The following is a 26598-nucleotide window of genomic DNA, read 5'->3' as shown; positions in this document are numbered from 1 at the left end:
ATCTGATTTTATTTTTGTGGCAAGTGTTTTGTAATTTTTCTCATATAATTCCTGACTTTTCTTTGGTAGATGGATTCCCAAATATTTTATACTCTCAACATTTGTTTGGAATGGAATTTCTCTTTGTATCTCTTGCTGTTGCATTTTGTTAGTGATATATAAAAATGCCGAGGATTTATGTGGATTTATTTTGTATCCTGCCACTTTGCTGAAATTTTGAATTATTTCTAGTAGCTTTTTAGCAGAGTCTTTGGGGTTCTCTAAGTATACCATCATGTCATCTGCAAAAAGTGATAGTTTAATTTCCTCATTTCCTACTCTAATTCCTTGAATCTCTTTCTCGGCTCTTATTGCCGAGGCTAGCGTTTCTAGTACTATATTGAATAGTAATGGTGATAGTGGGCAACCTTGTTTCACTCCTGATCTTACTGGGAAAGGTTGCAGTTTATTTCTATTGCATATTATGCTTACTGACGGTCTTAAATATATACTCCTGATTATTCTAAGGAATAATCCATTTATTCCTATACTCTCAAGAGTTTTTAGTAGGAATGGATGTTGGATTTTGTCAAATGCTTTTTCTGCATCTATTGAGATGATCATATGGTTCTTATTAATTTGATTATTAATATGGTCAATTATATTAATAGTTTTCCTAATATTAAACCAGCCCTGCATTCCTGGAATAAATCCTACTTGATCATAGTGTATTATCTTGGAGATGATTTTCTGAAGTCTTTTTGCTAATGTCTTATTTAAGATTTTAGCATCAATATTCATTAAGGAGATTGGTCTATAATTTTCTTTCTCAGTTTTCGATCTACCAGGTTTAGGTATCAGTACCATGTCTGTGTCATAAAAGGAGTTTGGTAGGACTCCTTCATCCCCTATTTTTTCAAATAATTTATATAACATTGGGGCTAATTGTTCTTTAAATGTTTGGTAGAATTCACATGTGAATCCATCTGGCCCTGGGGATTTTTTCCTGGGGAGTTGATTAATAGCTTGTTCTATTTCTTTTTCTGAAATGGGACTATTTAAGCAATTTATCTCCTCCTCTGTTAATCTAGGGAGCCTATATTTTTGGAGAAAGTCATCCATTTCACTTAAGTTATCAAATTTATTGGCATAAAGTTGGGCAAAGTAACTCCTTATTATTTCTCTAATTTCCTCTTCATTGGTGGAAAGATCCCCCTTTTCATTTGTAAGACTATCAATTTGATTTTCCTCTTTCTTTTTTTTTGATCAAATTTACCAAAGGTTTATCTATTTTATTGGCTTTTTCATAAAACCAACTCTTGGTTTTATTTATTAATTCAATAGTTTTTTTACTTTCGATTTTATTGATTTCTCCTTTTAATTTTTGTATTTCGAGTTTAATTTTTGGTTGGGGGTTTACAATTTGGTCTTTTTCTAGCCTTTTAAGTTGTAAGCCCAATTCGTTAATCTTCTCTTTCTCAATTTTCTTCAAATAAGCCTCTAAAGATATAAAATTTCCCCTTATTACTGCTTTAGCTGCATCCCAAAGATTTTGATATGATGTCTCATCATTATCATTATCTTGGGTGAAATTGTTAATTGTTTCTATAATTTGCTCTTTCACCCAGTCATTCTTTAAGATGAGATTATTCAGTTTCCAATTACTTTTTGGTCTATTTACCCCTAACTTTTTACTGAATGTAGCTTTTATTGCATTGTGATCTGAGAAGAAGGCATTTATTATTTCTGCCTTCCTACATTTAATTTTGAGATCTCTATGTCCTAATATATGGTCAATTTTTGTATAGGATCCATGAACTGCTGAGAAGAAAGTATATTCCTTCCTATTGCCATTCAGTTTTCTCCAAAGGTCTATCATACCTAGTTTTTCTAATGTTCTATTTACTTTTTTAATTTCTTTCTTGTTTGTTTTGTGGTTTGATTTGTCTAAATCTGAGAGTGCAAGGTTGAGTTCTCCCACTATTATAGTTTTACTGTCTATTTCTTCTTGCAGTTCTCTTAACTTTTCCTTTAGAAAGTTAGATGCTATACCACTTGGTGCATATATGTTTAGTATTGATATGGCTTCATTATTTATGCTACCTTTCAGCAGGATATAGTTTCCTTCCTTATCTTTTTTAACGAGATCTACTTCTGCTTTTGCTTGATCTGAGATAAGGATAGCTACCCCTGCTTTTTTGGCTTTACCTGAAGCATAATAGGCTCTGTTCCAACCTTTTACCTTTACTCTGTATGTATCTCCCTGCTTTAAGTGTGTTTCCTGCAGACAACATATTGTAGGGTTCTGCTTTTTGATCCAATCTGCTATCCGTCTCCGTTTGATGGGATCGTTCATCCCATTTACATTTACAGTTAAAATTACTAATTCTGTGTTTCCTGCCATCGTATTATCCCCAGATTATACTTTTTTCCCTTGACCCCCCTGATCCCCCTCCCCGATATTTAATTTACAGACCCCCCTTGTGACGCGCAACCCTCCCTCTTTTTTTTTTTTTTAGGATCCCTCCCCCCTCCCTCCAAGTCCCTTCACTTATTCTCCTTTTCCTTTCCCCTTTTCCTCTCCCCCCTTTTAATGAGGTGAGAGAAAATTCTCTGAAAAACAAATATGCTAATTATTTACTCTTTGAGCCTCTTCTGATGAGAGTAAGATTCACACAATGATTCTCCCCCTCACTAAGTTCCCTCAGATATGGTGTATTTTCTATGTCTCTTCCTGGGATGTAGTTTCCCTCTTTTTATCACTCCTTCCCATTTTTCTGAACCAACCTCCTTCCCTTTACCACACCCCCCTTTTTTTCTTTTATATCAGTAAAATCAAATTATCCTTGAGTATTTTTTATATACCCACAACAAAGTTACAGTTCTCAAGGGTTCTGTGTACCTTTTTCTGTTTCTCTTCAGTCTTGTGGATGTAGATCAAATTTTTTGTTTAAGTCTGGTTTTTTTTCTTAGAAACATATAGAATTCCTCTGTTTCATTGAATGACCATCTTCTTCCATGGAAAAAGATGCTAAACTTAGCTGGGTAGTTCATTCTTGGTTGCAGTCCTTGATCTTTTGCCTTTCGGAATATCAGGTTCCAGGCCCTTCTATCTTTTAATGTGGAGGCAGCCAGATCTTGGGTGACCCTTATTGTGGCACCTTGGTATTTAAATTGTTTTTTTCTAGCTGCTTGCAGGATTTTCTCCTTTGTGTGGTAATTCTGCAGCTTAGCCACAATATTCCGTGGTGTTCTTTTTTTAGGGTCTATTTCAGAAGGAGTTCGATGAATTCTTTCCACATCTACTTTCCCTTCTGTTTCTATTATCTCTGGACAGTTCTCTTTGATAATTTCCTGTAAAATAGAATCTAGGCTCTTTTTTTGGTCATAGTTTTCTGGAAGTCCAATAATCCGCAGATTATCTCTCCTAGATCTATTTTCCAGGTCTATAGATTTTCCCAGTAAGTATTTGACGTTGTTCTCCAGCTTCTCATTTTTTTTGTTTTGTTTGACTGATTCTTGGGTTCTCTGTGAATCATTCATTTCTATTTGTTCCATCCTGACTTTTAAGGAGTTATTTTCTTCTTTCACAGTTTTTAGTTCTTTTTGTAAATGCCCAATTTCGTTTTTAAATGAATTATTTTGCTCTATTGAGTTTTTTTTCCATTTCCCTAATTTTTTTTTTGAGAATTATTTTCTTTTTCCAATTCAGAAATTCTATTTTCTTGAGACTTTTTTATCTTTTCCAATTCAGAAATCCTACTTTCCTGTGTTTTTTTAACCTTTTCTAATTCACTAATTTTGTTTCCCTGCATCTCCTGTGAATTCTTTATTTTTTCCAACTCCAATTTCAGTACGTTGTTATTCTCTATCATAACTTCCCTTTCTTTTCCCCATTTTTCTTCGATCTCCCTCAATTTTTTAAGAGCTTCTTCTAGGAGAGAGTTATGTGATGGGGGGCAGGAATCGTTCCCCTTTAGGTTGTTGTCTGTTGATTCTCTGCTATCAACTTCCTCGGGGTTGGTTACCCGCTCTTTCTCTGTATAGAAGGAATCTATGGTTTTTCTAGCTTGTTTGCTCATACTTAAAAAAATCTTTTGGGGTCTGTCTCTGGGGTAGGAAATTATTTACTTCTTTACCAGCTTCCTCCCAGACCGGATGGATGCAATGGCCCCTGCGCCTGAGCTAAGAGAGAGCTCTGGGAGAGAGTTCCCCAGCCCCTCCCTGGGAGTGCCTCAGAGATGATTAGCACTACTGTGCTTCGAGGGCGTAGAATAGTGAAGACAGCATGAAGCCCAGCCTATGTGTCCGGGTGGGGAGTGGACGTCTGCAGCAGGTGACGTGAGAAGCCCCTGTGCTCAAACTGGAAGTGTCTGCCAGAAACCGCGGTCCCTAGTTCAAAGGTTCCGCTTCTCTGGGACTTCCTGGAGCTGAGTTCCACTCCCTCCAGCTAAGCTAGGCAGGGTGTGTTGCCTTGGGCCGTATCCACCCACTTGTCAATCTCTTAACTATTCTCAGGTGGTAGCTGAGGCCACACCCCCTGGTGCCAATTCTCTGCTGAGTCACCCCCCCCCCCCCGGGTCGGGGAAAATCTAATTTGTTTTAAAATATTTTGGCTTTCTCTTCTGAACTGCTAAATAATTAGCAGAGAAGAGCTAACAGCCTGTGCCAGATTCCTTTACCTCAGTGGCTTCTCTGATCCCAGAGCCCTTCCCAGCGCAATGGGCGCAGTGTGCCACTACCCCACCGTCTGTGCTGGTCTCTCTTATTCCTCCCCTGAGAACTGACCTTTCCTGTTGAAACTCCAGATTCTCTTCAGCTGGTAAATCGTGCTTCCAGTCCTTGTGGTATCTATCAGTCCTGAGCTAATTTTGAGACTTAATTTATCTAATTGGTTGTGAGGGAGTGAGGACGTTCACTGAGTCGTGTGTTTCTTCTCCGCCATCTTGGCTCCGCCCTCCATGATTTGATTTCTTTATCCACTCTGTCTTTAAATGTGTGGGATGACTTCTCCAGACTCTCTTGCCAAGCTTTCCTTTCCTTTTCCCATTTCTCTTCTAGCTCTCATAGAGCCTTTTTGATTTCCTCTATGAGAATTTTGTGTATTGAGCAGCAGATCATATCTTCCTTAGGGGATTCCTCTGGAGACAGTCTGCTTTTAGTCTCCTTAGGGTTTGAAGTCTGCTCTCTATCCATACAGAAGCTGTCAATGGTTAGAGCCCCTTTAAATTTTTTGTTCCTTTTGTCAGAGCAGGAATGGGAGAAAACAAATTGCCAAGAGAAACAATTGGTCTGTTTCTGGGGTGGGGGTTTGGGGCTGGATGGTGTAAGCGAGCTTTCTCTACAGACTGTGGGAGACAGCAGCGAGGAGCTAACAGGACAGTGATGGATGCACTGTGTCTCTGCTCTGAGCGTCTGAGAACATGTTGAGTCACTGTGGGTGGGGGTGGGGATGGCCGGGTCCCAAGACACGCTAGCTTTCTGGGGTTTTTTTCTTCACCTCCGGTGTTTACACTTTCTCTGCTGATCCTGCCTTACTGCCAAGAAGGACTATCCACACTGGGTTAAAGGTCGTTCTGGGGAAGAGATCGCACCCCTCCCCCCTCAGGTCTGAGCTGTGTGAGCTGCCTGCCTTGCTCTGGCTGCTTGCCCTCAGTCTGCACTCTGTCTGTTTGTCCCCTCCCCCAAACAAACACAGACCTTTTCTGGCGAATTTCAAGGATGTCTTCTGTTGGTGATTATTTGTAGGGTTTTTTCCTGGCCAAGCATTAATTCCAAGGCTTGTCATGAAGTAAATGCTGACAGAAAGTGCGCAGCTCAAGCAGCTGTCTGCCTCCACACCGCCATCTTGACCCGGAAGTTACTTTATTTTTGCTTAACACGCATTGTGTACCACAACTTGTTCAGCCATTCCTCAATTGATGGGCATCTACTCATTTTTCAATTCTTTTTGTGATAGCAAAGAATTAGAAACTAAGTAAATGTCCATTCAATAGTCTTGATAGTTGTCCCTAACTCCAGCTTCCTCTGTCTCCAGTCCATTTTCTATGTGCAGGTGACAAAGTGATTTCTTAAAGCACAGGCTTGACCATGTCACTCCCCTCCTTTCTCAAGCAGCTTTTTGTTAGCTTCTGTTATGCTTTAAAAATCATTATATGTATTAATATGGGAAATATTGGAAATTTCTTCAATCAAGTATTTATTAAAAATCCCATGTGACTTCATGCCAAAAAATAAATGTTGAAACCTTCAGACATAGAACTTGTAGTATTCAGCCAATGAACATCTATTTGTTTCCTTATGTATATTTAGCTCTGCTGGGCATTGGGCTACTCAATCTACTCCATCTCCCCCCTCCACCTTTGGCTAGTCTGTCTCCCTCTTTGTGCTTCATTCCCTTGTCATTTCTGCCTTTCAGAATTCTTTGCTTCTTTCAGCACAGTTTCTATGTGAAGTCTTTCTAATACCTGCAATTACTATTTGTACAACTAAAGTAACGTTATGTTTACTCTCTATTTTATATCTATTTACATTGTCTCCCTTAGGAAACACATCTTTTTTGTCTATTTTTTTTTTGTAATTACCTACAGGAAGCAGTGTCTTTTGTGTTTTTGTCTTTGGATCCCCCAGCCTGGTACAGCATCATGTGCGTGGTAAATGTTTAATACATGCTTGTTGGTTGATTAATTGATGGTGCTAGTTGGAAAAGCTTTTTTGGAGAAAGTGAATGTTGATCTTGATCCTCAGGGAATGGAAAATAATTGAGAGAGTGTGCCAAGTAGAGAGAATATTATGAACAGATGTAGATGAGCAGGATATGTGTGAGCATCAGCAGAGCAAGACTGTCTGGGGAGGATGGGCTATGCGGTGGTGTAAAGAAATACTTGGTTAAGGTTGTTAACTTAACAAGGCCTTGTTGGGCCTTGAAGGCTTGGATAAGTTGTATTTGAGAGAGTTGCAAGAGGTAACTACTTTAAGTTCTTGGCAGCTAGGTTACCTGAGTTCATATACATGCTCAGCCATTTTCTAATCACTTCTGTTTGCTGTCTACAAGTGAGAAAACTATAGACTGTACAGTCTACTCAACTATAAAATGAAGATGATAGTATCCAATTCCCAGGGTCATGATAATTATCAAATGAGATATTTATAAAGTGCTTTGCAGAATTCCTGGCACATATAGGGATTTAGTAATTGCTTATTCTCTTTCCTTTCTCCTTTATTGATCACGATAATATTGTCAGGCTGAAGACTGTAAAAAAAAAAAAACCACATTGTTTTGGTAGTGATGTATGGTATTCTCAATAAAGAGAGGATAAATTATAGTAATTCAAGTATGGAAGCCTAAAATATGGATACTCTTTGCAAAAATATAGAGGATTGGTTATATGAAACATTAGAGAATCTGCAGAATTAATAACATGCCGGTATGAGGGATGGAATAAGAAAAGGGAGGGAGAGTCAAAGTTAATTGCAAACTTGCAAGTTTATGAACTGAGAGATCATAGTCATACTTTGAAGGGGGAAGATTGGTGGGATGTGGTATGGGTATAAAATTAAATTGATTCCGTTTTTCACAGGAAAAGCTTCAGGTGTAAAGACATTCTAGATAGCTAGATGTATCAGGACTAAATGGAGATTTAGTGATTGAATGAAATCCTAGTCCAAGTAAGAGTGTATGAGTTCTTTGAGGTTAGTGTATTGAGGTAGAAGAGCTAATGAACTGGAATTTCCCAGGTGAGGAGGTCGGGGTAAGACAAAGGACAGTGAAAGAGAAATCATTGAGGAAGGAGGAAGATGCCATATTAGTGGAAGCTATCATTTAGGAGGAAACAAAGTTACCCTGAACTTATAAGGAAATTACCCTGAACTATTAAGGAAATTACAAAAACCACAATCGGTCATATTACTTTCTTTGTATATAGCACTTTTTGGATTTACTTTCACATACTGTGGCATTTATATAAAGTGGCTTGAATGAAAGCTTCAGTTGAATTGAAGGAATTTTAAAGAAAGCTCAACAGATAAAAATGTGGTTGCCATATCACCAGAGAAATCTTTTTCAAGTCTGATTCTTTTGTCCAAATTTTCTAAATTGCTTACCTGGCAATATGAGTTGAATAGTGAAAAATCTTTTGTTACATTGTATGATTCTGGTCTTTCATATTTTCAAAACTTCTATATATGATTTCATGAATAAAATGGTTTCTAAATATTTTAGTATAGATTTGAAAATCTTGCCACCAGATGTCAATGTAACCTAAAACATTCAGTGTTAGCATATACATTTGCTATACACATTTTATATTGTCTTTTAATTTATATTATTTTCCCTCATTTTTGTGCCATCTCTCCTTGAAGTTAATTCTACTTGTCTCCTTTATTTAGTAAATTGAACAATCATACTTTAGTAATAGACTAAAAATGAAGTAGCTCATATCCTTAACTTCCCATATTTTGTAAAAATCCCATGCTTCCCATCCACAAATTTCTTAAGTTAATTGCTATAGAGTTGATTGTTTGAATAAAAGATTGAAGAATAGCAGCAGGTGGACAGTTAAAAAAATTCTTATTTTTACAATTTGATCCTTGAAAGAAGAAATTTTAGAGATCACTGTTCCACTTCCAAGATCCTTGTATTCCTAACTTCATATCACCAGTAGCAAAGAAGTTTAACCATTTGTTTAAGGTTTTTTGGTTTTTTTTTTTTTTTTTTTTGGGGATTATGCCTTTCTTTGGTATACAGAACTTGAGAGACTCACTCTACCAAAGCAAATCTATAATGGCAGCGCACAACTTCAAGCCTTAAGAGTTGGGCCCCTTAAATTCACATCTTAAATGAACCTGATGTGCTCAATGAACAAGTATATATTAAGGTTGGAAACTGAACCCAAGTCTTTGTAACCATGTGGCCAGAGGCAAATCCTATGATTTCACTTCTGCCTCTTAGAATTCCTTATTTTTTCTAAGACTTCTTAAGTTCCATTTTCTAAGTGAAGCACTTTTTTTTTTATCCCACCATCAGTACTCTCTTTCCCAAAAAACAAAAAAACAAACAAACAAAAAAACCAAACAACAACCTTGTACTTGTTAATATAATTTGTATATACTTTTAATTATCAGCCCATAATTTTTTATTGGACATCTATTATCAGGTACTGTGATAAATACTGGGAATATGAAGAAAGGCAGACAACAGTCCCTGAATTTGGGTAATAGAGAAGAGAGCATATAAATAACTGCATACAAACAAGATATCTACAGAATAAATTGGAGATCATCAACAGAGAGAAGGGACTGACAATAAGAGGGATCAAAAAAGCCTTTTTATAAGGGGGTGATATTTTAATTGAACTTGATGGAAGTCTAGAATCAGAGATGAAATAGACCAGTCCAGCCATGGACAGGAAGTACAAATCCCTGGAGTTGTGAGCAAAGGTTTTTTTTTTTTTTTTTTTTTTTTTTTTTTCCAAGGAACAGCAAGATCATCATTGTCAACAGATCAGAGTTCTTAGAATGTAGAAGCGAATTGGAGAAGTTGAGGGGATGTTATAAAAGGTTCTGGATGTCAGAGAGGTAGGTTGTTTTTTTGTTTTTTTAATCCTGGAGGTGATAGGATGCCACTGTGGAGTTTTTATTGATTTAGGTTATGGGTGACAGTCAAACTTGAGAAGATTAATTCAACAATTGATATAATTGTAGGGAGTAGGGAGTAGATGAGGCAGGGAACACAAATGAAAAGGTGATTGTAATAGTCCAGCTATATTGTGATAAGGTGTTTTACTAGCATGGTAACTGTGTCAGAGGGAAGTCAAGAAGTTAATAGTTAATAATAAGAGAAGTCAAGGTTAATATTTTAGTTGTGAGTCTGGGTAACTCAAGAGAATTGTGTTGAGCTCAACAGGAATAGGGAAGTTTGGAATGTGGGAGATTTTGGGAGCAGAGATACTGAATTTAGTTATGGCCATGTAAGGTGTCAGGTATCCATTGATATCCAGGTCGAAATGTCAAAAACACAGTTGGAAATGAAAGACTAAATCAGATGTGAAGCCAGGGCTGAACCAGGAAAAAATATAATTAAATCCATAGTTGTTCATTGTTCCTAGTCATTCTTAGGGCACAAGCTATTCACCAACCAAGGGGCATCTGTTTTATTTCCGGTTTTTTTCTATTACAAATAATGCTGCTATAAACACTGTGATTTATATGGGACCGTTCTATCTTTGACCTCTTTGGGATATGGGCCTAGCAATGGATTCTCTGGGTCAAAAACTGACATTTTAGCCACTTAAAATTTCTTATATGTATATATGTGAATACATATTTTAATTACATGTAAAAACAGTCCTTAACATTTGTATTTTTTAAATTGAGTCCTAAATCCTTTCCCTCTCTCCTTCCCCTCTTCTCACATTGAGAAGACAATTTTATATAGATTATATATGCAGTCATGGAAAACATTTCCTTATTAGCCATGTTGCAAAAGAAAATACAGATCATGAAAAATTTAAAAATTAAGTGCTTAAATCTGCATCCAGATTCCACCAGTTCTTTCTCTGGTGTTTCTGGTTAATTTTTCATTAAATCCTTTGAAAGTGTCTTAGATGATCATATTGCGGAGAATAGCCAAGTCATTTTCAATTCATCATCATACCTTGTTACTGGTTCTGCTTACGTGATTTTTGCATCAGTTTATGTAAATCTTTCCTAGGGCATTCTTTAGGGCATTCTAGGCCACAAATTCATTACTGAATTGATGGGTATTTCCTCAATTTCCTATTTTTTCCACCACAAGAAACATGCCTATCTAACAGATAGCTATCTAACTTTGGGACACAGAACTAGTGGTACTGCTAGGTCAAAAGGTATGCAGAGTTTGAAATAGCCCTTGGGCAAATGGTTCTCCAGAATGGTTGAATTGGTCCCAACACAAATGAACCAACTGTCTTTGTGTCCCAATTTTTCCACATCTCTTCCTGCATATCTCATTTTTCTTTCTGTCATTTTAATAGGTGTGAGTTATTTTTTAGCCATTTTTTCTTAGCATAATTCCACATTGCTTTTGTCAATGATTGGGCCAATTCCCAGGTCCACCAACAGTGTGATAGGGTGCCTATTTTTACAAAATCTCTCCAGCACTATCTTGTCCAATTAAGTGTAAAGTGAAACTTTGGAATTATTTTGATTTTCATCTCTTTTATTAGTGATTTGGTATATTATTTCTATTTGAGTGTTTACATTCATTGACTCCATTCCTTTGGGAACACCTCTTGGTCCTGTGTATTAGTTCCTCATATATTGTGTATATCAATATATGTCAACTTAGTTATGTCTTTAGAGTTGATCTAAGTTTTGAATTCTATTTTAGTTTTTAACATAGTTTCAAGATGTTCTCAAGGATTGAAAATATATAAAAACAATTAGGAAGGCAGAAAATTTCCACAATTCAAATCTTGGTTCCAAAACTAAATAGCACTTTTAATAAACACCTTTCTCCTTAGGAATACCTCTACCTTTGCTATTTTCTTTGAATGGAGGCTATAGAGTTTTGACTAAAAATGTAAAAAAAGAAAAGTAAAAAGCAATTGGGGCATTTCTTCAGCATGCCACAAAATCACCATGTTCATGTAATGAAGTACAGGGTAGAGAAATGAACAAACCAGAACAAAATTCCTTGAAGTCAGTTATGACTTTTGACAGGAAAGTTTATTAGCAAGAGGCAGAATCCTTTTAGCAGAAATAGCACATAATGCATAGATATGAGAAATGAACAATTTGTGTGGAAGGAATACCAGAGCATTATCTGATTGGTTTTACAGTTTTGGCCATGGGATCTTTTTAAAATTTTAAAATTTATTTTATTATATTTAGTGCCTTTAGTGTCTCTCCCTATCCCTGTCCCATACAGCCATTCCCATATGATGGATTTTTTTTAAAGAAGAAAAAGTCAGTGTAACTAATACACTGTAATAAAAAGTATGAAAATGTGTGCAATTTACTACATTTGAGGTGGAATCTCATTTATTTTTCTTTTGAACCATATTAGATTTTAATTTTTACTTTTTTTGAGCACATTTAAATTTTTTTCCAGTTATGTATAGAAACAATTTTTTACCTCTTTAAAATGATTTTAGGTCTTTCTCTTCTTCCCCCTTATTGAGAAAGTATTTGATTATACACGTGCAGTGATGTAAAATATTTTTAGTCATATTGTGAAAGAAAACGCAAGCTCCTTAAAAACCCTAAGAAAAATAAATTTTAAAAAATTATGCTTTGATCTGCATTCAGACTTTTTTTTCCCCTCTAGAGGTAGATAGCATTTTTCATTTAAGTTCTTTGGAATTATCTTAGATCATTGTTCGCTGAGAGTAGCTAAGTTATTGTGTGTTCATCATTGTGCAATATTATGTACAATGTTCTCTTGATCTTAAGTCTTCCTAAGTTTTTTTCTGAAATCAGTCTGCTATTGAGTTCTTATGGCATAATATTATTCTGTTACAGTCATATCACAACTTGTTCAGCTGTTCCTCAATTAACGATCTTTCCCTTAGTTTCCATTTCTTTGTCACTATAAAAATATTTTTGAATATTTAGGTCCTTTTCCTTTTCTATCTCTTTTGGATGCGAACCTAGTGGTATTGCTGGTTCAAAGCGTATGCAAAATTTTATAGTCCTTTGGGCATGGTTTCAAATTGCTCTCCAAAATGTTTGGATCACTTTACAACTTGGTACAACCATTAGTGTTCCAATTTTTTATCATGACCAATATTTATCATTTTCTTTCTAATAATTAGATAGCTTTGATTTCTTCACCTGAAAGCTGCCTGTTCATATTCTTTGATCATTTACCAATTGGGGAATGATTTGTATTCTTATAAATTTGACCTAGTTCTTGATATATTTCAAAAATGAAGCCTTTATGATATTGTTATAAATCGTTATAAAACTACCACCTCACTTTTCTGCTTTCCTTAAAATCTTGACTTGCTTTTGTTTGGGCAAACCTTTTAATTAATCAAAATCAATCCATTTTGCATTTCATTTCTGTCTGGTGACAAATTCTTCCCTTATTCATAGAGAAAAAAAGTAAACTGCTCTACATGTCCTTATTTATGCTCATGGTATCACCTTTTATGTCTAAATTATGTAATTCGTTCTATCTCCTTGTTTTATGGGTAAATTTATCCTATTTACATTCAAAGTTATGATTACTATTGTTACTTCCATCCTACTTTCTCCGTTTGTCCTGTTTTTTTTCCTTTTACTCCTTACTATTTCTCCTGTGAAATTATTTTAATTTTCTTAGGATATCATCCTGTTATAGTTAATTCACATCTGTGCCCTTTGACTATGTAGATTCCTAAAACTGCCCTAATGATTTCTTGGGAGTTCTTAGGTGTTGCAAGTGTCATCTTCCCATGTAGGAATGCAGTCATTAATGTTATTGAATCCTTTATGATTTCTCTTTGTTAGCTTTTTATGCATCTCTTGGGTTTTGCATAAGTTTTCTGTTTATTTTTGGTCTTATCAGGGATACTTGAAACTTCTCTATTTCATTACTATTATTATTTCCCCTATCCTTTTTCCCTCACTCAGTTTTACTGGGTAGTTGAGTCTTGATTATCTTTGCTATCTGGAGTATCATTCCAAGCCCTGTTTTGAGTGTGACTCTACAATATTAGAATTGTTTATTTCTGGCTCCTTGCAATAATTTTTTTTCTTGACCTGGGAAGATCTGAAATTCAGCTTAAATATTTCTGGGAATTTTCAATTTGGGATCTGTTTCAGGAGTTGATTGTGGGTGGAATCTTTCAATTTCTGTTTTACCCTCTGGTTCTAGGATATCAGGTCAGTTTCCTTGGAAAGATGATGTTTAAGCTCTTTTTGGTCAGGGATTTCAGGTGTTGCACTCTCTTGAATCTATTATCCAAACCTATTGTTTTTCCAGTGATATTTCACATTTTCTTCATTTTTTTCATTCTTTTTATTTTCTTGATGTCTCATGGATCCATCAGCTTTAACTTGCTCAAATCTATTTTTAAAGTCATTTTCTTCAGTGAATTTTTGAAATTTTTGGATTTTTTTCCCCATTTGGTCAATTTTACTTTTTAAGTAGTTCAGTGGATTTTTGTGCATCTTTTACCATTTGGCCTATTCTCTTTTTAAGGTGATTTTCTTTAATATTTTTTGGTGTCTTCTTCACTAAGGTGTTGATCTTTCTTAATTTTCTTGTGTCACTCATTTCTTTTCCGAGTATTTTAAACCGTTCTTATTTGAATTTTAAAATCCTTTTTGAGCTCCTCTAGGAATTCGTTATTGTCCTGAGACCAATTTACATTTTTCTGTGGTTTTGGATGTGGCACTTTTGACTTTGTTGCCTTTTTCTATGCTTGTGTTTTGATCATAGGAACTTTCTATATTTAGATTATTTGTTGTTGCTCTACAATGGCGACAGCACTATCCCAAGATTCAGGTTTTTTATTCTGCTTTTTTCAGAGCTAGATCTGGAAGCTTTTAGTTCTTCCAGTATTGTATGATCTAAGAGAGGTGTGGTCACTGCTATCTTAGCCTGTGTTCTGATCTGTGAATGATCTTTTCCATCCTATAATTGTGATCAGAGTTCCTGCTCTTCTGTGACCATATGCTGTAATAATAATGCTCTTCCTCAGCCTGGGACTTTGATCCAGAGCTGCAACATGGTTTCAACTAGGAGGATGACAACATAGTCCTCCTGCTCCCAGTGCCAGTAGAAAGTTCTTTATGATTTCCTTTTGAGCAGCTGTATGAACCTCTTACTGTGGGTTACCTTTCTACCTTTTTAACACAATAAAATCAAATTATACCTGTATGACAATACAGATCTCAAGAAGTAAAACATATCTTCCTACATAGGGAAGATAGAACTTTTACAAGAAAGTTGTACTTTTGAATTATGCATTTGAAGATCAAATTCTCTGTTCAGTTCTGGTCTTTTCATCTCAAATAAATGAAATTCACCTGTTTCATTGAATATCCATCTTTTTCCCTTAATGATAATGCTCAGTTTTTCTGGAAAGTTAATTCTTGGCTGCAATCCAAGTTCCTGTGCTTTCTGGAATATCAGATTCCATGTACTTTGATCTTTAGAAGTAGAAGCTGCTAAGTCCTGGGTAATTCTGATTGCATTTCCTCAATATTTGAATTATTTCTTTTTGGCTGCCTGCAATATTTCCTTCTTGATTTGATAATTCTGAAGATTGTTATGACTTTCCTTGGAGTTTACATTGCAGGGCCTCTTTCAGGAAGTTTTAGGTCAATTCTTGCAATGGCTATTTTACCCTCTGGTTCTAGGACATGAAGGCAGTTTCAGGCATTTCCTGAAAGATGATGTCTAGACTCTTTATTTCATCATGGTTTTCAGGAAGTCCAAAGAATCCTTAGATTGTCTCTGTCTCTGCTAAATCTATTTTCCATGTAAGATTTTCCAATGAATCATTTTGCATTTTCTTCTTATTTTTTTCATTTTTGTTTTTTGGTTTTGTTTGACTGTTTCCTGAAGTCTCACTGTGTCATTCACTTCCATTTGTTAAATTCTAATTTTCCTTTTATTTCCAGTTATCTTTATTTCATTTTGCATTTGGGTAACTGAACTTTTAAATGTTTTTGTTCACTACATTTTTCCCCCATTTCACAAATTGTTTTTCATTGAATTGGTTTCTCTAAGGAGTTATGTACTTTCTTCCATTTCATCAAATGTATAAAGAGGCATTATATGATTTTTCACTAAATCTATTTTAAAGGAGTTTTCTTCAGATAATTTCTGTGTTTCCTTTTCCAAACTCTCTCGCAAAGTCCTCTTTTCCTTTCTCCATTTTCCTCCTAACTCTCTTTTAAGATCTTTTTTGAATTCTTCCAAGAGAGCCTTATGAGATGGGGCTCAAATCTATCACCCTTTGAGGATTCATCTGGAGATGATTTGCTTTTAGGATCCTCAGGATTAGAGGTCTGTTTTTTTCTTTCCCCATAAAAGCTATCTATAATCAGATTTCTTTTTGCTTTTTTCCTGATTTTTTAAAGGTTGAAGTCTGTTCTTAGGGTAACAGGGAGATTTCACCCAGCTTCCTGTACAAGTGATAGTAGCTTTAGGCTGGGTCAATGACTTCCTTCCAGTGTTGGGTGGCCATGGTTAGGTCCCATGATCTTCTGGAGTTTAGAAGCACGCTATTTACCTTTGTTTTGTATGACTCTCAGCTGAGAGAGTGGCTAATCCACTGGCTTGTACTCGAGACAGAGCAGCCAATGCTGCTATATTTGGCTAAGAGCTTCCTGGTAGATCCTTAGCATGTGGATGGCACACTGTCCTGGGTCCTTACACTGGACCTGTGCAGTCATCCCTTCCCACCATGCCCGGTTGAAGTAAACCTTTTCTGAAGTTCTTCCAAAATATCTATTGCTGGAAATTTGATACAGATCAGAGTTTTGATCTGGTGTTGATGTGAGCTCAGATAAAGACCTGTGCAATCTCTGCCATCTTGGTTCTGCCCCATGTATTTCTCTAGTTCTGCCTTAGACATTTCATTTGACATTTTTATTTTGAAGAATTCAGCTTCCATTTCTTGAAGTCAATGCTCCATTTGGTCATATCAGTTATCTTTTTTTTTTTTTTTTCGTTTAGCTCCAGGCTCTAAATCAAATGGAAAACAAAGGAAAGAGTTAACATAAAATGCCCGATTCTCACCTGAAAATTATAAGATGTTTGTTACCATATTCTGTTAGTTTTCATTTAAATTTCGGTCTCTGATTTAAAGAACTATTCTGAATTCACAAAAATAAGTTCTAACTTTAAAAGAACTCAAGGACAGGCAAATTAAATTTGAACTTAAAAAGAAGACAACTATTTCTACTGCATGTTAGCTCACTAGTTCATTCTAGTGCTAATATTTTAGATCATAAAAATTTTTGAATAAGAAATAATTTTGAAAGGAAATTACTCCAGAATCCACAAGAATATTTTCTTACAATTAAAACTTTTGGTGAAAAAAAAACCCACAAGCAATTCACCTTTCAATTTTTTAAATTGTAAATTTCAAATTTTTTTTCTTTTTTTTTCTTTCTTTCTTTTTTTTTTTTTTAGCAAATGATATATGGTTATTTCACTTATCATTTCAAAGATAAGGCAAAATAGACACCAGAATTGGTAAATAAAAATCCTTTCAAAATAAGCATTCAGTTCTTGACATGGAAGAATTGAAACAAGATATCCATCACATTTTACTAAGTTATGCTATTTATTATGTGAATTAACAAAGGGACAGATGTGTTCCCTATTGGAACTCATAAATAATAAGTAAGGAGCCATTAGAAGGAAGATGCTATGAAGTGGAGAGTAACTCATAGTCCTGAAAAGAATTGAGAAAAAAAATCTTTTTCAGAAGCACATCTTTTAGAGGAGCAACCCTCCCCTTAAAGGGGCTCACACCATGTATGGGAGGAGGGCAAATATAAAGGAATAAGGCAGTCTGGGAAACTAAGTTCCAGCATGAGCATTTTAACATTTGCTGACAAGGGAAGAGCATAAGTTGGTTTCAGAATTCACATTAAAAGCCTATTTTCTTTTTTAAAAATCATGATACCAAGCTAATGGAGAGAGAGCAGACAAGCTAAAGAAGGCAGAGAAAAAGATTCTGGATTTAGAATAGAGAAAAAAACCCCACAAAAACCTTCACTTACATGGAAATATTTTAAAAGCATTAAATTGATAAAGTAACCTGTAAGAATAGTAAGATGTTATTTAGTTGTTCCTTAATGTCCAGTTCTCCTTGTGTTTTAATTCAGGTATTTCTAAATGATACTTAACATTAACTTCTTCAAATTCCTTTTCTTCCTTTCCAGCTTGTCATGATTCTTTTGCAGACTTTTGCTAGAAAATGATTCTTCTTGAATTATTTTATTCATTAATTCCAACTGCATAAATTTTGAGAATGCTGCGTCCAATTGTCTTTTAAGGTCTTGAATATGTTTCTATAAAATATCAATTCAGCTAATTACACAAAAGAAAGGTTACAGCTCCAAAATGTTTTTCCTAAATTAATTATTTAAATACATTTAGACACTTCAAAGATAGGATGAAACCATGGAATTACATTACTAGCTTTTATATAAAGTCTGCATAATAAACATTATTTCCACCTTTCTCCAGGTTAATTGTAATGGTAATTGTAAGTTCTATTGTGGAAACTTTTCCATTGTTACTTGTTCCAAAACCCTTTCCTGGCTAACATTGTATCTCTTGCTTTTGGGAAACTTAGAATGTTAAGAAAACAATTATTTTTGAGAAATATTGATGAGAACTGCAGGACAACAAGTTAATTGACAGTAAAATAAAATATTTCTAAGTAGTCACTTGTCATTATTTAAACAAATAAGGATGGGTTGAGAGAGTAATATGAAATACCAAATCCAAGGTACATGTGAAAAATTCACAAGGACATTCTCTTTGCCAAAAGGTATCTTTATTTATGAGAAGAATTTACGACAAAACAAAAAGATGAAATTGGCCCCAGGAGGGGTAAATAGAAATAGAAATAGATTTGGGAGAGCAATAGAGTTAGCAAAGAAAGGTATTTGGAAGAAGCCATTAAAGGAATACGCTATAAGCTGTGAGTACCCTTTTGAATGGCAGGCTAAATGCATAGAAAAGCTTAGCAGTCTAAAGAGTTAGGTATAGTAGGAAGATGTTATGGGAAGAGAGAGAGTTAACTCATAGCTGACTTAGTTCCAGAAAGAACATCATAAGCACACCTTTTATAGGGTAAATATAAACTTGGGGTTTCTCAGGGGAGGAGAGGAAGTATTACAAAAGAGATAAAGGATGCTTATTGAGATATTGAGGGCTTAACCAAACATTCTGCAAGTTTCTATCATAGATATTTTAAAAGGGAGCCTAAGTTCCCAAGATGAGAATTTTAGCATTTCTTGATAAGGAAGAGTTTTGCAATTCACATATATAGTATATGTATAGTACCAGTACACCATAGCACCAATTTGCAAATGTTATCTCATAAAAGCTCTTTAGGGCTTTCCCCTTACTTTAGGTAGATATCAGAACTGAGGAAATGTCTCAATATCATCAAATACTAGAATCTTAAAAAAATAACCCAGTAGCTTTAGATGAATTCATTTATTAGTCATTTTTCCAGGAGGAGGAAAATCTTTCCTTCCCTAAAATAGAAAAATAATGTATGGAGAATATTGTATTGTAAGTGTTTTAATTCATTTACTGGTAGAAGGTATTGAAAATCTATAACTTCCTTCTCTTAAATCAATTTAAGTCCTGTTTTATAGAGTGAATCTTTAACTTTTACATCAATTTACATTATGAACTTTCTTAACGGCAATAGTGATCACCTTGCAATCAAACTATTGCTTTATTTATGCTTTGTCATTTTAAAATCTCTTAAAGCAATACTCTTTTCAAATTGTTTCTGCCTAGTAGTCATCTTTTGGTGTAGTATTTTTATTTTTAGGATTGTAGCAGAGCTCTGTGTTCTAAGAGGCCCTGCAGATATTGCCCCTAAATGTTTCAGCACTTCAAAAAGTTTTTTAGAAACCACCTATTTCTCTTAGAAAATTGTTTCTTTCCATCTTTGCAAACCCAACCTCAGTGTATCCAATCAGAAAGCCAAGTTATGGCATCAAATGATAATCTGATGTGATGCCAATATTAATAATTATACAGAGAAAAAAAATTCATCTCTCCCATAACAATGATTAACACCACCAGCATCCCAAATCAATGTGAATTGTATTTGAATATCATATTACATTAACAACTGGATTTTTTACAATTAAAATTCTTACCATATTCTACCACTTAAAAAAAAAAAGGTTTTTTAAATGAGGAAAACTAAATCCCAGAGATGACTTACAAAATAGAAATTGATAGTTTCCCAAATGTTTTCATCTTGCTCTCCTGAATTTTCAAATGTGGCACATTCCATTTTAAATCTACAAAAGTAAATATAATTGTCACAAAATTTTGAAGAACTTTTTTAAAATTAATTTAATTTAATAATTTCCTATAAGGTTCAAGATCTCACTTGCAAAGCCTGGAAGATAGATTTAAAGAGAAGTAAAAGAGGCTCCAATTTGGTTTAATTAGAATGAAAACAACATGCACAGGTAAACATGTGAATGCAGTATATTTGGAGTAAATACAAAGTAACTGCAAAAAGGAATTAAAAAAGGAATACAGAAAGTCTTATTTAAGTGTTTTTTTGGGGTGAGTTTTGATTAGAACTAGGCATTTGCAAGAGGTATATTCCATATTGTGGAATATGCAAATGCATGGAGATCAAAGGCAAACAGAATTTGGAATCTGGGATATAAATATCAAGAAAAACAGCACTTCCTTCTAAGAAACTTTTATTTGTATATATCCAGTCCTATCTTCATATATAATGACATATTTAGACAAGAATATGTATCTATTTTAAGACACTTTCCTAAAACATTGTGATCTAAAAATCTCTGTGATTTGGAGTTGTGATTTCCTTGGTGTAGGAAGATACTGTCTACCTATTCAAACCTGCAAGCTCAAGTCTTCTTAAGTTTCTTGCCAGCACTGAGAGGTTCAGACTGTGACTCAGGCTCACAGTCAGTATATGTCAGAATCAGGATTTGAACTCTCCCCACTAAACTCAGTTCTCTTCTGATTGTTTCTGGAGATCAACTTTGCAAGAAACCTGTATTTTGATAATCCTTCAGAAATTCTTTCAAACCTATAAATTACGCTACACTACAACTGGCTATGAAAAATATATTATTCCTGGGGAAAAAATCCTGATAAGGCACAGTTAGTTAAGATATTTTATGAAAGGACATTTTTTTTGGAAGGGAGGTGCAGTAAGATAGGAACATTTTATTGGAATAGGGAATTCTTCATGAGGAAATTCCTTCTAGCAGTTTGTATCTGTAACAGCTCTTCAATGTATATTTTTTAGAGAACTTTGTGGAAAATAAAACAACTAGCACAGGATGCACAGCAAGTAACAAGTCAGATATATAACATTTCCATGATTTGGTGGTAGGATATATGTGTGTGTGTGTGTGTGTGTGTGTGTGTGTGTGTGTGTGTCCGCGCAATACCTACATACATATATTTAGCCGTAATTTATATAGCTTATCCTTTGATTTCCCAAAATGGTCAAAGTAAAGCACTTGAGTAAACTGACAACATGAAAACCAGTATTTTCTGAAACATGTCCTCCAAAATCTGATTTCCTACAGCTACATTTCTCATCTCATTTCTCCCTTTATGGGAGGTAAATTCTGATTGGAGCCCAAGGCACTTTTGACATTTCCAGTATTGACTAAAATTTATTTATTTATTCATCTCAAAATAAGTTATACTTAAGCAGATTATTCTCCTTTCCCATTGAAAAAAAGGAATTAAAATAAACAATTGCATGATGTTGTATTATGAATATATTTATCATTTTGATTTGCTCTACAACTAGTCATAGCAGTAAAATATAAAAATGCTTTAATTCTTACTTTTGCATATGCTCTTCTAACTCATTATACTGCTGTGTCTCTCTTTTCTGTTCCTGAGATTCCTGCAACTATAAAAGTTCCAAAATGTTTCAAACTTTTCAACTTTAAAAATGAAATCATAATCTTATCCTTATCTATGAATTAGTGATGCCTATACTTAACTATTAATATAAATTTTACTAGTCCATCAGGTAGTAGTCCATTGCATAGACAAAACGATTGCATTTATATATTCCAAATGTCACTATATTCAATTCATTTTACATGGGCACATACACCTGAAATTACATACGTAGCACTGGACACTTCATTAGTGTAGATCACAGCCTTAAGAATGTTTCTTGGGGTCTTCCAAACCAACACGCTACACTAAAGATGTCTTGTGTACAATGATCAAGGTTATGCTTTTTGGTCTTTTTTTTTTTTTTTTTTTTTCTTTTCTTGAGGCTGGTTTTAAGTGATTTGCCCAGGGTCACACAGCTAGGAAGTGTTAAGTGTCTGAGGCCAGATTTGAACTCGGGTCCTCCTGAATTCAAGGCTGGTGCTCTATCCACTGTGCCACCTAGCTGCCCCCTCAAGTTTATAAAGCTATATAATGAAAAACTCTGAGCGATAAACACATGTTTTAAGGTAAAGTGACTAGCCTCTGGAAAAGCAAATCTCCAAGCAAAGTGATTTGTCTCTGACTCCCTTCTCTCTCTCCCCTTTCTTCCTTTGTGTCTCCCTACCCTCCCTTCTCCTTCACTCTTTCTCTCTTAAATTACTTCCTTATATAATAAGCTATTTGGTGCTTGTTTACATGATAACTTGTATGAGCTTTTCCTATTTTGCATTGGCTTCAAGTCCGACTGAACATTCTTCAAGGACAAGAGAGCATGGATTTCTCACGATCTTGGTAAGCTAGTCAGAACCTGTCAATATAATTCACAGAACTGACATTCACTAATTGATGGACTAATAATTGAACAAATAATTTTCACCCGATTCTTATTTATCGCTTAAAGTTTGGTACCATTTTGCCCTGAATTCCATTTAACTGAGTTAATCCATATGGACAAAGATTTATTGCTTCCTTGCTATTCCTTATAAAGTTTAGTCCACACCTAGTTCCTAGAGTCCAGCTTGAAAACAAAGGCTTTTATGAAAGTTAATATTTTAATCATTGTGGTCCAAAAGGAATGGGAGGAAAATAAAGAGAATGAGGGATAAGGAAAACAAAGTGATTTGAGAAACAGAACTTATTCCATTCCAATACTTATTTCAAAACTAGAAATATTTCTCAAGCATAGCAATATGAAAGAATAAGTTTTGAAAGGACTGAAACCAGTAATAAACCATTTCTTAGTAAATACCATTATACTGAAGTTAAGCAGGTAAAAGAACTGTTTTTCAACATTAGGAAGTGTTTGTCAAAATATAAGAGACAATGATTACTTTTATAAATAACTGAAAATATTGTTTCTGGCAGAGAAACAAACATTTATTAAGTGCCTATTATGTGTCAGGCACTGTGTTAAGAGCTTTACAATTATTTTCATGTTTGATTCTCACAACAACTCTGGAAGGTAAGTATTATTATCTTTATTTTACAGTTGAAGAAGCTAAGAAAGATTAAGTGACTTCCCCTAGGACAACTCCAAAACTATCCAGATGCAAAGTTCTATTCCTATTTCCATCAAGCAGCCTGTGTGTGTGTGTGTGTGTGTGTGTGTGTGTGTGTGTGTGTGTGTGTTTATTTACATATATAAAAGATATACATGATTTATTTATTCTTACTTAGAAAAAAATCTCATCCCTCTGTGATGATAGATATAAATTATGAGTGAAAATAATTATCCCAATATAGAAATCATATAAATGGATATAAGTCTTGTTCTGTCAGTTTAAATGACAGGTACAAAATATAATATTGGTAAAAACAAAAGTGACGTAGTGAAAACACTTTTCATTAGTCAATGACAAATCACGGAATTTTTATATACGTACTTCACTTTCCATTTGATATATCTTCAGTAGTTGCTTCATTTCCAAAGCCTTTTGTGAAAGCATGGATTCTTCTTTTTGGGAATCTGCAAGTTCTTGTCGAAGCTTTCTTATCATATCCTGATGGAAATATGTACATAGAATTTCTGCTACTGATTTCATATATTAGTATTGGCTTATGGGAAATAAATATACCTTCAAAGTTAACTGATATCAATATTTTTATATAGAACTTAATATAGCATGAACATTTTCATGATTATCATTGATATAGAACTAGGAAAAGCCTTAGGAATCATTTAATGCAACCATTTTGTTTTGTAGTTGAGAAAAATAAGAAAATTAGACTTTTTAAATAAAATTAAGTCATAAAAGTGTCATCGAGAAAAGGATGAGAACTTATTAGGAAGTGTTTGTCAAAATATAAGAGACAATGAATACTTTTATAAATAACTGAAAATATTGTTTCTGGCAGAGAAACAAACATTCATTAAGTGCCTATTATGTGTCAGGCACTGTGTTAAGAGCTTTACAATTATTTTCTTGTTTGATTTTCACAACGACTCTGGAAGGTAAGTATTATTAAGGTAAGTATTATTATCTTTATTTTACAGTTGAAGAAGCTAAGAAAGATTAAGTGACTTCCCCTAGGACAACTCCAAAACTATCCAGATGCAAAGTTCTATTCCTATTTCCATTAAGCAGCCTGTGTGTCTGTGTGTCTGTGTGTGTGTGTGTGTGTTTATTTACATATATAAAAGATATGCATGATTTATTTATTCTTACTTAGAAAAAATCTCATCCCTCTGTGATGATAGATATAAATTATGGTTGAAAATAATTATCCCAATATAGAAATCATATAAATGGATACAAGTCTTGTTCTGTCAGTTTAAATGACAGGTACAAAATATAATATTGGTAAAAACAAAAGTGACGTAGTGAAAACACTTTTCATTAGTCAATGACAAATCACGGAATTTTTATATACGTACTTCACTTTCCATTTGATATATCTTCAGTAGTTGCTTCATTTCCAAAGCCTTTTGTGAAAGCATGGATTCTTCTTTTTGGGAATCTGCAAGTTCTTGTTGAAGCTTTCTTATCATATCCTGATGGAAATATGTACATAGAATTTCTGCTACTGATTTCATATATTAGTATTGGCTTATGGGAAATAAATATACCTTCAAAGTTAACTGATATCAATATTTTTATATAGAACTTAATATAGCATGAACATTTTCATGATTATCATTGATATAGAACTAGGAAAAGCCTTAGGAATCATTTAATGCAACCATTTTGTTTTGTAGTTTAGAAAAATAAGAAAATAAGACTTTTTAAATAAAATTAAGTCATAAAAGTGTCATCGAGAAAAGGATGAGAACTTATTAGGAAGTGTTTGTCAAAATATAAGAGACAATGATTACTTTTATAAATAACTGAAAATATTGTTTCTGGCAGAGAAACAAACATTCATTAAGTGCCTATTATGTGTCAGGCACTGTGTTAAGAGCTTTACAATTATTTTCTTGTTTGATTTTCACAACGACTCTGGAAGGTAAGTATTATTATCTTTATTTTACAGTTGAAGAAGCTAAGAAAGATTAAGTGACTTCCCCTAGGACAACTCCAAAACTATCCAGATGCAAAGTTCTATTCCTATTTCCATCAAGCAGCCTGTGTGTCTGTGTGTCTGTGTGTGTGTGTGTGTGTGTTTATTTACATATATAAAAGATATACATGATTTATTTATTCTTACTTAGAAAAAAATCTCATCCCTCTGTGATGATAGATATAAATTATGAGTGAAAATAATTATCCCAATATAGAAATCATATAAATGGATACAAGTCTTTTTCTGTCAGTTTAAATGACAGGTACAAAATATAATATTGGTAAAAACAAAAGTGATGTAGTGAAAACACTTTTCATTAGTCAATGACAAATCACGGAATTTTTATATACGTACTTCACTTTCCATTTGATATATCTTCAGTAGTTGCTTCATTTCCAAAGCCTTTTGTGAAAGCATGGATTCTTCTTTTTGGGAATCTGCAAGTTCTTGTTGAAGCTTTCTTATCATATCCTGATGGAAATATGTACATAGAATTTCTGCTACTGATTTCATATATTAGTATTGGCTTATGGGAAATAAATATACCTTCAAAGTTAACTGATATCAATATTTTTATATAGAACTTAATATAGCATGAACATTTTCATGATTATCATTGATATAGAACTAGGAAAAGCCTTAGGAATCATTTAATGCAACCATTTTGTTTTGTAGTTGAGAAAAATAAGAAAATAAGACTTTTTAAATAAAATTCAGTCATAAAAGTGTCATCAAGAAAAGGATGAGAACTTATTTCTTAAGACCACAAAGTTCTTTTGATGATACAACACACCTTTCATCCAAGCATGCATCTTCCTCCTTGCTCATGATAAAGCATTACTTTCAGTCTGATTTCCTCATTCACCTTCTTGAGAATTATAACACCTCCAAAAGCACATAGGGGATAAAGCTTTTTATGGGCAATTCACTTGGAAGGTGGGAGAATGGTAAAGGGTACAACAATATAGCTTCTTATACCTGAAACATTAGGGTTTACCTTCTATTTTTCAGAAAAAAATTTCTTTGCATCTGGCATTATATGAATAAGGATGCCTATAAGAAAAAGATGCATTTTCTTTACTCTCATAGTTTCCCTTGAAGAATGATTATATGCACTGATATTCTTGCCAGCCCTCATACAATTACTTGAAACGATTGATCTAATTTCATGAAAGCAAAAAAAAAGGGGAGTAGATGGATAGTGGAGTGGAGGTCTTGCTAGCTACTATTTATATCTTCAACTCTGTTTGCCAAGTCTTCAGAGAAGTTCAATTTTAAGAAAGGATAGAAATTATACCCCTGGTTGCAGTCAATGGACAGAAAAATGGGGAAAATTATAGAAAATATGGTACCTCTTCCACTTTTTGATATACAGTATGGTGCAAGGTCAGTGCTAAAGAGAATTTCATGTTATCCTGTAACCTAGCCGGAAGACTAATATACACACATATATACTACATACATAGATGAACATATACACA

General features: G+C 34.2%; 1 protein-coding gene and 1 long non-coding RNA gene across 8 annotated transcripts in view; one reads left to right on the top strand and one right to left on the bottom strand.

Annotated features, from left to right (window-relative positions):
- Positions 1–26598, top strand: part of LOC141544759 (uncharacterized) — a 155428-nt gene that overhangs the window by 77190 nt on the left and 51640 nt on the right. The window lies entirely within an intron of this gene.
- Positions 11650–26598, bottom strand: part of LOC141544750 (uncharacterized) — a 98111-nt gene continuing 83162 nt past the window's right edge. For 3 of the 7 annotated variants that reach the window (XM_074271261.1, XM_074271259.1, XM_074271257.1), the window contains 6 exons: positions 25472–25588; positions 24492–24608; positions 23500–23616; positions 21514–21581; positions 19887–19965; positions 17225–17979 (listed from right to left, as the gene is read on the bottom strand). In XM_074271261.1, coding sequence (XP_074127362.1) covers positions 17800–17979; positions 19887–19965; positions 21514–21581; positions 23500–23616; positions 24492–24608; positions 25472–25588 — 678 coding nt within the window. In that variant the 3' untranslated portion in view covers positions 17225–17799. Of the gene's footprint in view, positions 16643–17224; positions 17980–19886; positions 19966–21513; positions 21582–23499; positions 23617–24491; positions 24609–25471; positions 25589–26598 lie in introns of those variants that run through there. The other 4 variants (XM_074271256.1, XM_074271255.1, XM_074271260.1 and 1 more) reach the window with 4 other exon arrangements.

The sequence above is a fragment of the Sminthopsis crassicaudata genome, chromosome 5 (genome assembly GCF_048593235.1).
Source record: "Sminthopsis crassicaudata isolate SCR6 chromosome 5, ASM4859323v1, whole genome shotgun sequence".
NCBI classification, from domain to species: domain Eukaryota; kingdom Metazoa; phylum Chordata; class Mammalia; order Dasyuromorphia; family Dasyuridae; genus Sminthopsis; species Sminthopsis crassicaudata.
This window is presented reverse-complemented; position numbering and strand designations above follow the sequence as displayed.